At 38.2% G+C, this 15,708-nt stretch overlaps 1 protein-coding gene across 7 annotated transcripts in view; it reads right to left on the bottom strand.

Moving 5' to 3' along the window:
• Positions 1-15,708, bottom strand: part of GRIA4 (glutamate ionotropic receptor AMPA type subunit 4) — a 433,158-nt gene that overhangs the window by 127,177 nt on the left and 290,273 nt on the right. For all 7 annotated transcript variants that reach the window (XM_059707932.1, XM_059707931.1, XM_059707930.1 and 4 more), the window contains one exon: positions 6,925-7,109. In XM_059707932.1, coding sequence (XP_059563915.1) covers positions 6,925-7,109 — 185 coding nt within the window. The remainder of the gene's footprint in view (positions 1-6,924; positions 7,110-15,708) is intronic.

Raw genomic sequence — 15,708 nt, 5'->3', positions numbered from 1 at the left:
GAAAACCCACTGCGTGGGAAAACATATTTGCCAATGTAATATCTGATAAGGGCCTAATCTCCAAAATTTATAGGGAACTCATACAATTTAGCAAAAGGAAGATAAACAATCCAATAAAAAAATGGGCAAAGGACCTAAATAAACACCTTTCAAAAGAGGACATTCAGAAAGCCAAGAGACATATGAAAACATGCTCAAAGTCACTAATCATCTCAGAGTTGCAAATCAAAACAACAATGAGGTACCATCTCACACCTATCAGACTGGCTATCATCAACAAATCAATAAATGACAAGTGCTGGAGAGGATGTGGAGAAAAAGGAACACTTGTGCACTGCTGGTGGGAATGCAGACCAGTGCAGCCACTATGGAAGACAGTATGGAGTTTCCTCAAAAAACTAAAAATGGAACTCCCATTTGACCCTGTGATCCCACTTCTAGGAATATATCCCAAGAAACCAGAAACACCAGTCAGAAAGGATATATGCACCCATATGTTCATAGCAGCACAATTCACCATAGCTAAGATCTGGAAACAGCCTAAGTGCCCATCAATAGATGAATGGATTAGAAAACCGTGGTACATCTACACGATGGAATACTATGCTGCTGTAAAAAAGAAGGAACTCTAACCATTTGCAATGGCATGGATGGAACTGGAGAGTATTATGCTAAGTGAAATAAGTCAGTCAATGATGGAAAAATACCACATGATCTCACTCATTCATGGATAATAGAGACCATTATAAACTTTTGAACAATAATAGATACAGAGGCAGAGCTGCCTCAAACAGATTGTCAAACTGCAGCGGGAAGGCCGGGGAGGGTTGGGGGGCAGGAGGTAGGGGGGTAAGAGATCAACCGAAGGACTTTTACGCATGTATATAAGCATAACCAATGGACATAAGACACTGGGGGGTAGGGGAGGCCAGGGGATTGTCAAGGGCGGGGGGAAAAAAAGGACACATATGTAATACCCTTTGTAATACTTTAAGCAATAAAAAAAAAAGAGTTACTAAGTAGAACAGAAAATGTATCCGTGTTGCTCATCCTTTTATCTTCAGCAGAGCACCACAGTGCCTGACACAAAGTGAGAACTCAGTAAGTATTTGTAGAATGAATGAATATACATAAAATGCCACTTGACTGGGGTTTTATTTTTGCTCCTCTTCGGTGCAATACCCCATGGGTAAAATTATAAATTGCTTTAGGATCACACACAATCATTAGGAAGTCTTCATTGCAAATAACATTATTAACTTTTAGAGTGAGCAAGACTTTTCAAGATCACCTCAGTCCAATGCTCCTTATTTAAACTAAGAAAGGAGATGAGCCATGGATGGGTGGCTCAGTTGGTTGAGCATTGTCCCATGGACCAAAAGGTTGCCGGTTTGATTTCTGGTCAGGGCACATGCCCAGGTTGTGGGCTTCATTCCCACTAAGAGTGTGCAGGAGGCAGCTGCGCGATGCTTCTCTCTCACATAGATATTTCTCGCCCTCCCCCTTCATCTCTATCTCTCTAAAGTCAATAAAAACATAAAAGTCTACTATAAAAAAAAAGAAGGAAGAATCCTGTGTTAACTGATTCACTTACTTTATTTTTTTATTTATTTTATTTAAAAATATATATTTTATTGATTTTTTACAGAGAGGAAGGGAGAGGGATAGAGAGTTAGAAACATCGATGAGAGCGAAACATCAATCAGCTGCCTCCTGCTCACTCCCTACTGGGGATGTGTCCACAACCAAGGTACATGCCCTCGACCACAATCGAACCTGGGATCCTTCAGTCTGCAGGCCGACGCTCTATCCACTGAGCCATACCGGTTAGGGTGATTCACTTACTTTAAAAATAAACAATTAAAGGTTTCTTATTCATCTCTGAACAAGTGAGAACACTTATCTTTTTTTGAAAAATCATAATTTTAAGGCTACAAGTGAATTGATCAAAGAATGAATTAGAAGAGTACAAGCCAGACCATTGCCCATTGTGACAACTGCATGTTTCAGAGGTTGAGTTGAATGTTCATGAGAGAAACAGTTCCTTGACAAACAGGAACATAGAAATCTAGTTGTAGGGCCTTAGGTTTTTCTCATGATGGAGTAAATTTGTGAGCAACCATTAATTTTAAGTGCTATTTTGTTCAAGTAATGTTTGATGCCAGATGCCAGAAAGATAAGGATCAAGTTTTTGTTGCTTTTTTGCTATTGGATTAAACTTATAAATCAAAATCTGCTTCTTCAGTGTTCAATTGATAAGGTATTAGAGTACGAAGGGACTCTTTTCAAGTAGTCGGGTTCAAGATTAAAAATTAATAGGTATCTGTAAAAATAAAATAATGTTTGAAAGGCTCCAGCTATAAGTCATTTATTTTGATATGAAAACAATTCATTTGCTTCCAGTTAAATTTAGCTATTATGAGCTAGTCTATAAAATAATTGACATATTGTTAGAGCAAGAAAATGGGGTGAAATGAATAATGCCATTGTCCAACTGATTATATTAATTTAAGTAAAATTTGAGATTCTTTCTATCAATAATTGATAAAAAATTCAACAAATACTAAAAAATATTTTTAGCTATAAGTTTTCAATGTTGTTTTTCTGCAGAGGAGTGGACCAAATTGCTCATTAGATTTTGAGAGCCAAAAATGAAATTTGTTTTATTGAAGACTGATGCAAACAAAATGACAAAACTATAACATAGTTTTGTTATGTTTCTATTGTTTTAAATAACTCAGTGAGGGATATTTATATAATTTTTCCATTTTTTTTTCCTATGGTGTAATTTAAGGTAGAGAAATCAATATTCGTTAAGCTATAATTTCAAATAATTGTTTTGAAGCTCATGTTTTGAAATGTTTGAACGAGAATATAGTTAACTGCTATTTTAAAAAGCAACCCTACGTAATAAAAGCGTAATATGCAAATTGACTGAATGGCGAAACAACCAGTTGGTGGGGGGCCAGGATCGACAAGCAGGCGGTGCCAGGCCAGCCAAGGCACATGCCAGTGGGCAGAGGGAGGGGATGGCAATGAAGAGGGCAGCAGCGACCAGCGGTGGTGGAGGGGCGATCGGGGGTGGGGGGGGGGGAGGGTGGGGCTGGCCACTCGCTGGCCGGCGCCGTCTCCTGATTGGCCCACCTGGTCACCTGCTGCAGAGGGAGGCCACCAGTGGCGGGGTGATGGGGGGCGGGGCCTGTCACTCACCCGCCCTGTCCCTTGATTGGCCTGCCTGTCACCTCCCGCAGAGGGAGGCCAGACTGTGGCTTAGGCCTGCCCTCTGCGCCATCAATCGGACATCCCCTGAGGGCTCCCAGACTGCAAGAGGGGGAAGGCCGGGCTGAGGGACCTGCCCCCCCCCACCCCCGGAGTGTAAGAATTTTTGTGCACCAGGCCTCTAGTACATTTATAAAAATGCATTAGTTCATGGCATAAAAATGATTTGGAAAACATACAGAAGATGAAATGTTTCTCTAACTACCTTTGTTCATTAACATATTTTGAGAGGAAATTGTGTGAGCTATTTACATTATGGTTTTTAAAATTGATACAAATTGAATTGTCCAAAAAGTAACTATTGACAGTATGCTACTGTGATATGAAGCATGCCCATCTTTCTAGAAACTTACTGACATATCTCCTTATCTTCATAGTATTAATTTCACCATCTCCTGAGAGAGGGCTACTTCTTTTAAAATACTTTTCTGATCAATATTACTTAGCATTTTACTTAAAAAAATGCTTTGATTTATTGTCTAAAGTTGTTTTCTATGTTATCTCTATTTATTCAAGGTGTTGAACCACAGAGCTATGGAAATGTATGTACAAATTCCTGACAATATCTGGATTAGCTCTTGTGTTTAGATGAGTCAGGGGTACAACTAGAAACATTAAAAGTTATTTTGCTTAGTGGTACAGTGAATATATATATAGTAAAAATCATTTGCAGAACCAGAAATAAGCTTTTCTTACAGAGAAACTTTATATGACAATTAAGAGTACATTATATTCTCACAATATCCTAGACTTTGCTATAATTGATGAGGGTTATACCTAAGAGGCATTTTAAAGGGACAAATGTCTATTACTAGCCTCGTTATCACTATGCTATCATGATAGAACAGAAACCTTTTAGCATTCAGCAAGAAAAATAGAAATAGAAAAGGTAGACATTCAAGGTTTCTAAGTTCTGGGGTTGTAATGTACAGCATGGTGACTATTATTAACAACACTGTATTATATCCTTGAAAGTTGCTGAGAAAATGGATCGTAAATGTCCTCAGCCACCCAAAGAAATGATAATTATGTGAAGTAATGGATTTTTAACTAATCCTACTGTGGTAATCATTTCACAATATATTATTAGGGTATCTTATTATCATGTTGTACATCTTAAACTGACACAATGTTATACATAATTCATATCTCAATGAGGTTGGGTAAAAGAAAATAAATAATTTCTTTGAAATGACAAGAAAAATTAAGATGTCCAGTTCCCTTAGCAAGAGCTTAGTTAAGGCTTATTCAAAGAGTTAATCCAAATCACTCGGGTGTGCCTATTTTCTTCCGAGAAACCAGCTACGCCTCTGAAATGGGTCAGTGTGCGTTAGCCACTCAGCTGCCTTCTCCAGACACAGTCTTGGAAGCATAGGTGCTATGTGGAGGGTCTTTCTGAGCGTCTCTCAAGCTCGGACAGGAACTTGGCAACCAGCAGGTCTTAGAATGGACTGCTCTCTGGGCTTCATGAGGAGCTATTTACAAAGCCTCAGTTGTTCAGGTCAAACAATCCACACCCTCAATCCGGACGGGAGTGGGAGAGAGGAAGTATGGAACTTTGAGCTGAAGTAAGAAAGAATGTTTTTCCTTGGTTTCCATAAATATACAGTAAAAATTTCATGTACCCTGAATAATGACAATCTTAATAATTTTGGGCTATTTTAGGAATAAACCTGGATAATGGACAGGTTTGTAATGAATTATTTCCCAATATAATATGAACATATTTCTTCAATCAAGGGTTTTTCTTCCTTCTATAAAGGATGACAGAAGGTGAATACACTGTCATTTCCTCTACAGTATGCTCTGGCTTTACTAGACCGTTAAAAGAAATACTATATTTTTAAAAATTTTTAACTTTTACAAGCTCTAATATAGTTGAGGAAGGAAATATAAGGCAGCTGGTTTAATGCCCTCTTACAATGAGGAATCTCCAAAACACATGCTGGTTTTGAATAGTTGCATATTTAAGTTATTATTAGAAATAAACCTTTTAGTTGGTAAATTTACTACCACAAATCAAATCATGTAATTATGTAGATAAAATATATATAGCAAACTAATAAAAAAAATCATGCTGCAATATTGTCTAGCCAACTCATTATTGTAGATGAATATAGGCAAACATTTCTGAGACCACTAGATGGCATTCATTCACTGCAATTTTGGCCAAATAAGGCTTTTCGAAGCTTCATCATGATATGCAGGTTAGGGGGAACACAAATACTATCCATTATTTGGCAATATTTTCCTATCATTTAACACAATGACAAAGCTCTATTTTATAGTTTCCTTCAAATCAAATCAACAAATATTTATTGAAAGTGAAACAGGAATTTTAGGGGTAAAATAGGACAGGTTTAGGAAATTTTAGAAATTAAGGAGACCATGGAGGAAGCAAGCACAGGGCTTCAGAGCAGCAGAAGGTATATTTTCATAGAATAGGGAAGCTGACAAGCTGCAACAGGTACATTTCCATAGAATGAGGGAGCTGGGAACAGAAAAAGGTCTATATTTACAAAATAAAGGGAAGGAAGCCCTTCATCCAGGAGAAGAAGAAAGCCCAAAGGGAATAGGAAAGCAATAAGGGAGGAGGGTGGTACTGTATTTGGTTTTTGGTTCTACCTTTGAGCCCAGGAGTTACTATAGTAACCAGTCTAAGGGAATAGTGACCAATCAGAGGGGATATCAAGGCACCAGGATCTGTAGCCTTTATAAGCCATAGGAAAAGGAACTCAGTGGGACCCTTTCCCTCTCCCCACGTGTGAGTCTGTACTTGTTCTTTAATAAACTCCACCTTTGCTATACCACTTTCTGTCCGTGGATTCATTCTTTGATTCTGGCAGACAAAGAATCCGGTCCAAAAATTACATTTCAAAAGCTTTATTCAAGGATTCTTCCTTCATGCGGAGAGTTGAAAACCACCTTTCTTATGGCGATAATGTATTTATTTAACACATCTTGAAGAAATTACGCTGTGCACCCTATGCCACTTAATTTTGCTTTGTTTCATTGCTTTACTAATTCATGTTGTTATTTCTCATGTAACTATTCCTCTAAAGGTTAGAAAAAGCACACCATCACAAATATTACAATATTCAAATATTTTAGATGGAATGGCATTAATCTTCAAAATTAGGTGAGTGGGTGGGGAGAGATTAACCAAAGAATTTATATGCAGGTACACATAACCCATGGCCACAGATAATAGTGTGGTGAATGGCTGGTGGGGGCGCGGGGGAGAGTGCAAGTTGGAGGGGTTAATGGGGGGAAAAGGGGACATCTGTATTACTTTCAACCATAAAGATAAATTAAAAAAAATATATAGATATAGAAGAAAAAAATTGATGTTTATGAAAATAGGAGGTCAAGAAATCTTGATGGTTCACAAAGGGCTCTGTCTACTGTATAGCTTAAAAATGTCTGAAAAATAGTGCTCCTTCCTGCTTTGAGATCTAAACCAAAATGGCCTTTGCAATAGCAGATTATTATTTAATCTTGGAGATAAACCATAGAATGAAAACTTCCTAACTCCACATTTCAAATTAATGGTTGGAAGAAGATATTGATGGGGACAAGTAAACCAAAGGTCAGCTTTTTTAGTATAAGAACTAGGCTAATAATCGTATAAAATCCAGGACTTACCTGTTCTAATATGTTTTGAAGCCTCTCTATCTCACAGTCTATGACAAATTTCTTCTCTTGTCTTCTATCCAGTTCTTCTAGAAGTTGTCTATAGCTGACATCATTAAAATTTTCCACACATATCGCGCTGACATGCCAACCATTTTGTCCTGCTTTTTCCATAATAGCTTGAAGTATTGAATATCCTAGTGGGGAAAAAATACAGGTGGTTACTAAGAGCATCCTTTACTTCCCTTTAATTATGTAGGCAGTCACTGATTCTATACCTACATTTTTATGTTCCAAAATATACAGTGGATGCTTATAAATTTAAAAATTAAAGTGGCTATTTTCAAATCATTTTTTTGGCCTGGGACAATAAGATCCTTTAAAATAGTTCTTGAATAAAACAGGAAGTAGCAACATCCTTCTTTGATGAATAAGCTCTCAAAGTTTCTCTACTGAAGAATATTACATTGCTCTAGACACATTTTTAATAAGATAAACCAAAAACCAAATACAGTACCACCTGTAATCAATAATAATTTCATAGATGCTTTTTGGTAATTTTACACAATAGATAGAATTAATTTTGAACATATGTTTTGACTCCCCCTTTGAACAAGGTAGCAACAACATTTTTTGGTTCAACTACACAAGAGAAGATGTTAAAGGAACAATGTTACCATCAACAGTAAGATGAAGTGTCTGGGAGGCTCCCCCATTGGCCCAATGGCCACAGGGGTAGGTTCTTACACCAAGTGTGCAAACAGATAGGAAGATGAATGGACAGGGTCCCAGCACAGGAAAGCTAGCAAGATAATTGCGTAGATAAAAAGCCCTCCCTCCTTATCTCTATAAGAACAGTGGGCTTGAACAGGAAGGGGGAATGATCTTTGAAGTGAAAGTCCACTGTTCTCCAGGTTGCTATGCTTGAATAAACATCTTTCTTTTTGGACCAGCACCTGTTTGATGAGTTTGGCTTTCCTTGTGGCAGGCAGCCAAACCTGCGATTTTGGTTATGACAATGCAAAAATATTTATGGAGGACCCATTATTGCAAACTAGGGGCCTGGTGTACAAAATTCGTGCAGGGGAGGGTGTCCCTCAGCCCAGCCTGCACCCTCTCCAATCTGGGACCCTTTGGGGGATGTCCGACTGCCAGTTCAGGCCCGATCCCTGCCTAAACCGGCAGTCAGACATCCCTCTCACAATCCGGGACTGCTGGCTCCTAACAGCTCACCTGCCTGCCAGCCTGATCGCCCCCTAACTGCTCTCCTGCTGGACTGATTGATGCCTAACTGCTCCCCTGCAGGCCTGATCTCCCCCAACTGCCCTCCCCTGCTGGCCCGATCACCCCCAATAGTCCTCTCCTGCAGGCCTGGTCACCCCCAACTGCCCTCCCCTGCAGGCCATCTTGTGGTAGCCATCTTGTGATGATGTCGCACGTGACACCACCTAGGCTTTTATTATATAGGGAAGGCATTATTTAGCTCTTGTTGTAGCATGGGAATAATGTTGAATGGGGGTGAATTGAATGACCCATTACAAGAGACTTCACTGTGTGCTCAAATTCATAGTCTAGTAGAGGAGATAGGCATTCAAACTCACAAATGTAAATTAGTTTAAAAACCATAATGATAATTGCCCTCAAGATAAAAGTTTGGCCCAAGGGAGAGTTTGGTTAAATCTGTCTGGATGGGACAAGGACAAATACCATGAAATAGAAACAACTTGAGTTGGGCCTTGGAGGTTGAGAAGTACATCCAAGATTGCTGAGGAAGGAGGGGTATTTGCTAGCTGGAGACAGGCTTCCAGAGAGGACTGGATAGCCTCTACCCTGTACGTGGTCCAGATTTTCTGCATGTAGAAGGGATTTCACGGATCTTAGTATCTGGGTTAAGGATAAAGTGGCAAATTTATGAATCCAGCACTTAGAGGACTTCTTCATGCCAACATGACCTTTCGCTTTTTACAGCTTTCAGTTATAAAATGAAATGTGAGAGAAAGGGAAAAGATACTTTGGATCTATGAATAGCCCTTAAACAAGGATTGGTTAGGATCAGAACCCCTTAACGAATTATTTCCCTCCCCGTGACTTAGCATAAAAAAATATGCTAGTCCTCTTTAAGAAGGTGCCCTGGTCGGTTGCTCAATGGTTAGAGTCTCAGCCCCTGCACCGAAGGGTCGTGGGTTCAATTCCTGGTCAAGGGCACCTACCAGAGTTTTGGGTTCAATACCCGAGCCAGCGCATGTGCAGGAAGCAACCAATCTGTATGTCTCTTTCACATTGATGTTTCTTTCCCCTCTCTCTCCTCCACCCTCCCTTCCACTCTCTCTAAATATATCTTCGGAAGATTAGCAAAAAAAAGGTTTAACACTTATTTGAGCTCATTCTCTGGCATCTGCCTATTGTTTCTCCCTGCTCTGGTCCCTGTAGTTAGAATGGAGAGCTGGTAGATGAAAAGTGAAGACTTAAAATGAGTATACAACATATGCAAGATAAGAGCACACTTATCAGTTTTCATTGGTATGTGTGTCTCAGATTCAAAGATTTTGATTTTTAGGTATGTGTTCTACCAGTCAGAGTTTCAAGCATTATGAATGTTCACTTAGTATCAACAGATGGAACTGATGATGAGATCATATTTGAAATATAAATTACCTGATATCCTGCCAAATGAAATATTGTGGCAGTCAGGATTCATTTTCATCTAAATGAAAAAAAAAAATTCCCCAAAGAGGACATGTTAATTACTATATCTTGCTCTATTTAGTCTTTCCTTTTGTGCTGTATGCCTGTAATTATTTTTTCAAATCTTACCTAGATTGTCCCCACCTCCTCTCCCCAAACCCAGTACTCTCTCCCTTGTTTCCTATTGGATGCACAGGTAACATGATGATCAGAGTCCTATCTTAATGTACATGCTCATGCCTCATTTATTCTGTTACTGGGACTTCTTCCCTGATAATAAGTGAGGCAATGTTCCTTTTATTCATTTTTGATGACCTATGAACATGTGTTTTTTGTACAATACTAATTGACATCTTACTATTTTTTCTCTCTTTACTTATTGTCATACCAAAATTATTTAAAGACTTTTTGTTAGTTTGATAATTTTTGCATGTTGTAAAAATGATAAACATTGGCCACACATGTCAAAGTAGCCTTCCTGCTCCCTGGGATCTTGGTAGTTTTTTAGTTAGTGCTTCTTTTTTTCTTTTTTTTCATCATGTGATTATCAGGCTTCATGTCAGTATTAGGCATCCAGGTTGTTATTTTCCTGCCTACAGGACTTTTACACGAATAAAACAAAAATAAATTCAACATTTTGTTATCTGATTTTTCAGACTTTTAAATAACACTAGATCTGAAATAAGACAAAACCTCAGGATCTTTGTTAAATGGCAAAGAAAGTTGGCTGTCTAAAAAGAACCATTAATCTTAAATCAGAAATAAATGGCATCTTTTCAATATAGTGCATCTTTTCAATATAGTGCAAAGACCAATAATTATAGTTTCAGAGCCTGGTTGAAAACTTGAAATCTTTAGTAAGCTGTGTTTGATTTTAATGTTTTATTTTTCATTGCTGCTCAGATATGTGTCTTATTTATTTGCTAAGATAGTTGGGAATACATTGTAAATTGCAGCAAATACTGTTATTGAATCTATGATTATATAACCTACCTGTTATATAAACTGGAAAATCACAAGTCAAGTCGTACTAATTCTACATCTGACTATGATTTGTATTCTTCTAGTTACTAGACAATCTGTTATGCAATATTGTTGGCCAGAAAAGGAATACTGTAGCTTTGGGTGAATATCATTACAGTAATGGGAAATTCACTACTGTAAAGGATCTTTTAAGTCTTCTTCTTAAAAAAGAAAAGCTGTCTAACATTTTAATCAATCTAATTTATTGAAAACCTACTACATCCAAGATTCATTAAGATATGTCCAGACGTGATTTTGATTCTACAAGGAATCAACTGTCTAGTAAAACTGATACTTAGGTAACTATTATACAAATTATATAGTATTATATGAATAACATCAAAACCAAAATAATTTGAATATAATAGTAGTGAGGGCATACTGTGCACAAATAACATTACTAGACTAGTAATTCAGGGCTTTTTCATAGTTATTGAAGAACACTATCAATTGCACCTACAAATATTTTTAAATGTTATCTCATGTAGTTATATTATCAATTATGTTAAATAGAATCAGAGTGATATAAGCAATCTTGAGCGACTGCAGCCTTACACATCAACACGTTTATATCATCTATGGATAATGACCTATTCTGGATGAGTAATATTATCCAGAGATGTGGCTGCTAGCAACACAAGCTGAGCTTGTTTGTTTGATGTTCTCTTTTGCAAGTTATTTGATTCAACTATCTGTACACAGAGGGGCAGGAAGAGAATCAGGAGACATTTATGTCAGGGTTAATTTTAAAAAGTAGGAAGTTAACCATCTGATATAAAGAAATTTCATTGAGCTAATAACAGAAAAGTGTTCATAAGGCTTTTTAATTAGGTCATTGGTGCACTCAATAGGAGCAGCGTCAATGGAATGCTAGGTATTTCAGTCATATTTCATGAGAGTGAGAGATTGAGGAGAAAATGAGAAGTGAGAAGGTAGAAATTATCAAGAAAAATCATCAGGGTAATGTAATAATGAGATGAGGGGTATGCTATTGTCATGAATATGGGATAGAGCAACATCTAGGTCATGGATGATGGTTTGGGAATGAGAGAACTGGGTAAGTCCCATGAGGAGTTGCAAAGCTTAAAAAGAAGTAACAAAGGGAGGTAGCAACAGCGTGTACTTCCTCAAATTAAAGCCTCTCTCATTAATCTTGTAAATTGCTATGCGGGTCCCCATTACTACACCATTGATTTCTCTGGTCTGGCACAATTACCAGCATTTGAAAAGAAAGGTGTGTGTGTCTGGAAGTTTATTTCATGTTGTGCATAGCCTCAGTCACAGAGGAATAGGGAGGCGTCTGCAATCCTCAGGGCCCTGAATGCCACCGTCCTGGAGCTGCAGAGCAGCTTTGGTAACCTTTTAGTTTGTTTCTAAAGCACTTGGGCCCTGAAACATGTCCAAGGTGCAGCCCGGACCCAGAGGTCTCGGCACGCAGACAGAGTGACTGACATTGCACCTTGGTTACAATTATCTGCAGCGGCGACTCTAGCATTTCTTTATGCCATAGTTCAAGAAGGGCACCGTGAAAGTGAACAAAGATCTTCCAACGTATACTGCCTGAAGCCATACATTTAAACCTAAGATAAGATGGAACGTCTTTAGTGTTCTCTTTTCTACAAATAACTAAGAGTAAAAATAGAAAATCCATCTTCAAAGGTGGTCCTTCTGGGTCCTAAGGCCTTTTACATTTTCTGACAATAACACTTGTGTCACCTGATTCCTACGTTGTAGTGTGCATATGCAATTCACCTGGCATCATCTAGGGGAATTTGATACTTTAAATCTTGCAACCTTCCTGTAAGTTGCAATGCAATCTAACCCTTATTACTACAGGCATATAGCAAGTAATTTCAACTATTTGCCACAGGTTCAAGGCCCCTGAACGGCGCCTCTCAGGGATGCCCTAATGCTGTTTTTACTTATTTCTCTTGGGCTTTTCTAGAACTGGGCCACTGGAGAATTTTATTTCAGTACAAAGAATAGATGAGCCCATTAAGTCATATATTCACTTGTTCACATAGCAACTAACTTGATGTTTTTAGACAGAAACTCCGTGGCACTTCCTTGCATGAAGGCTTCAATGTTTTCTTACTATTTTATGATACATACTCAAACATGGTCACACTTGTCCCCTACCTCTTTCCAGACTCATTTTCTATACTATCCTACTCACCTTCCTAACATCCAGCAAAAATGGCCTTCTCAGATGTTCTAGAAGGTACCATGTAGCTCCACCTCAGTGCCTTTGCACGTGATACTGCTCCCTTTAAAAGACTGTTTCCCTTCACTTGTGCTTTTCTTTCAGATTTTATCTCAGACATCACTTACCTTCTGACTATATCACTTCTCTGTCAGGTAAGCTCTTACAGCTTTCTGCATATTTCTTTCTTAGATTTGACCACAGTTTCTAAATACACATTTGAATGATGATGTTATTAGTGTCTTGCAGCCGCCACACTGTTCCATGAAGGTAGGTTCTATTTCTGTGCTCAGAACTTAAACCAGTGGGTGCTCAGTAGATGTTAAATAGAGTTGTTTGAATGAATGAATGAATAGGAAATTTGCAGAGAGGAATCAGGGTGTTAAAAAGTTTAGAAATAAGAAGAGGCATAGCAGGACATATTCAGGAACCTGAAACACTGCAGTTTATCCTGTGTGTTTGACAAACAAGGAGGGTATGTGGAGAACTGGTGTGGTCTATGAAAAGAGCTTTAAAGGCTGCAGAGATGAGCAGGAATGGGGCATACCACAGCGCCTTCTCTACCAGGCGACATCATTTTGTTCTTTACCCCTTAAGGACTTTAAGAAGAGAGTGACAAGACTGAATGTGTTTTAGAGCGATCATTTAGCTGATTGTGAACAATACAGTGGCTGACTTTAACACAAGAACTAGAAAAACCAGTTAGGAGACCATATTTAAGTAATCCAAATGGGCATAGAGTCTAGATTAAAGGGTGGAATGAATTAATTTGGTGACTGATGAAACATAGGGATAAGGAGGAGGAGGATTTGAGCGTGACCAACATCTCTTCTACTGGTGGTCATTTTGCTTTTATTTCAGAAGGAAGAAACTCTTAGGTCTTTTTTTGATCTCTTGAAGAAACACATCTTTTTCTATTTGGATTTCAGGTGTCAATGGACTCCTGATGATACACTCCTTGCAGTTACCTTCTTCATCTCAAAGCAATATATTAAATTATGACAGGTTTGAGACACCATTTTTCTTTCTTGCTCTAGACTTTGATTTTTTCTAGAAATCATCTCTATAGATTTTGAATATTCCGTAAGAATAAACTGAATTTCTTTTCAAGTTTTCCCCTAACATTTTTTATCTCTTCAGTACTATGAGTATCTTTTTTTTACTATAGGCAACTTCTTTATGCAATAAAGGCATTCTTTAAAAACTTGCATAATTTTAAAACCAAATCCTAAAGACTAAGTTCCTAATTAGAACAAACATTTCTATATAGATATTGTTTTGCTCATAGAGATTTTCTATTTTTTATATTACCCCATATAAAATTCACGATTCTGCTTTTATTTATTTTTCATATCATACTATATAGAGTTTACAATTCAGAAGCACAAAATGCAACCATTGTATGCTCTTAGGGGGGGTTAAAATATAATTAGTGAATTAACAGACACGCAAACAATATTTGTCTCTCATATTAAGCATTTAAAGTGTTTGAGATTTGATTTTGAATGTTAAACTTACTCAATATGCCAACATTTTGGGAAAGCAAAGTGTTGAGTTAGAAAGAGGGGTAGCGAGAGGGATTTTACTGCAGGGAGAATGACCTGGGATGTGATGCGGTCCTTAGAGGATGGGAGTGTTTCACAGATGAGCTACTGCAGCATAACGCAAAGGCAGAGAGGCAGGAAGATTGGGAAATACTTAATGCAGGCCTGATAATTAATAGACCAGTTAGCTGGAGTACTGGATTCATAAACTATATTATGCTTTATTATCACTTTACAATATGATTGGACCTCATAAGAGCCCTGTAAGTAACTATTAATATCCTCATCTATAGGTAAAGAAACAGAGCTAGCTTATGTGATTTATATCAAATCCTAATCCTAAAAAGTGACAGCGCTACAGTCTGAATTCAGTCCTTCCATGCTTAATTAAGTCTAGGGACTTTTCCACTACCCTTTAGCCAATAGCAGGAGATGAAATAGGAAAGGAAGGTCAAAGCTGTGTCAGGAAGGCCTTTAAATAACAGTTATCGTCAATTCTTCTCTTTCTCTCACAACACATCTCATATTTTAACATTTCCTGTCAGTTATCTTAAAAATATATCAAGAATATGACAATTCCTTCCTGTCTCCACTGTCACCACCCAGGTCCAAACCATCATAGTCTCTTGTCTGGATCATTGCAAGGTGTCCTTGCTCTGCCTTTGCCCCCTTCAGACTATGAATAGCATAGTTGCAAGCAAGCCAGCTCATGTCGCTCATAGCTCAAAATCCTCTCATCGCTTCTTTAAGATGGCCTGGACAGCCCCACACCTCTGACCTCATCTACTGCTCATCAACTCTCAAACATCACCAGCTAACTGGCCTCTTTGCAGTTGTGACAACCTGCCAGGCATGCACCCATCTCAGGCTTTTGTCCTGGGTGCTCTCTCCAAGGTGGGTCTTTGAGGCTCACCCTTTCACTTCCTTTAGTCTTTACCCAAATGCCCGCTCTTCAGTGAGGCCATCCGAGGCTACCTCCTCTAAAATGTCAACGCTCTGTCCCGAGGTTCCCTATGTCCCTTCTGTGTTTTATTTTCACCCCAATACCACCATCTAATATACTGCGTATTTTTTTCTGTTTTCTTTTTTAGTCTATTTCTCTCCTAGAATGTAAGCTCACAAAGGCAGATTTTGTTTTGTTCAATGTGCTAAAAGAGTGTCTGGCAACTAAATGGCTCTCAATAAATACTTTTGAGCAATTAGATACTGAAAGTTCAATTTTACTCCATTGACAAAAGGCAAACACTGGAGGCTTTGGAACAGAAAAGAGACAGATGTATAAAATTGCTTTTATAGTAGTAGTGGAAATGACAGATTCACATAGAAAGAGAAGGAAGAAAT

The sequence above is a fragment of the Myotis daubentonii genome, chromosome 9 (assembly GCF_963259705.1).
Source record: "Myotis daubentonii chromosome 9, mMyoDau2.1, whole genome shotgun sequence".
NCBI classification, from domain to species: domain Eukaryota; kingdom Metazoa; phylum Chordata; class Mammalia; order Chiroptera; family Vespertilionidae; genus Myotis; species Myotis daubentonii.
Note: the sequence above shows the minus strand (reverse complement) of the source record. Positions and strands in the feature narration are given on the sequence as shown.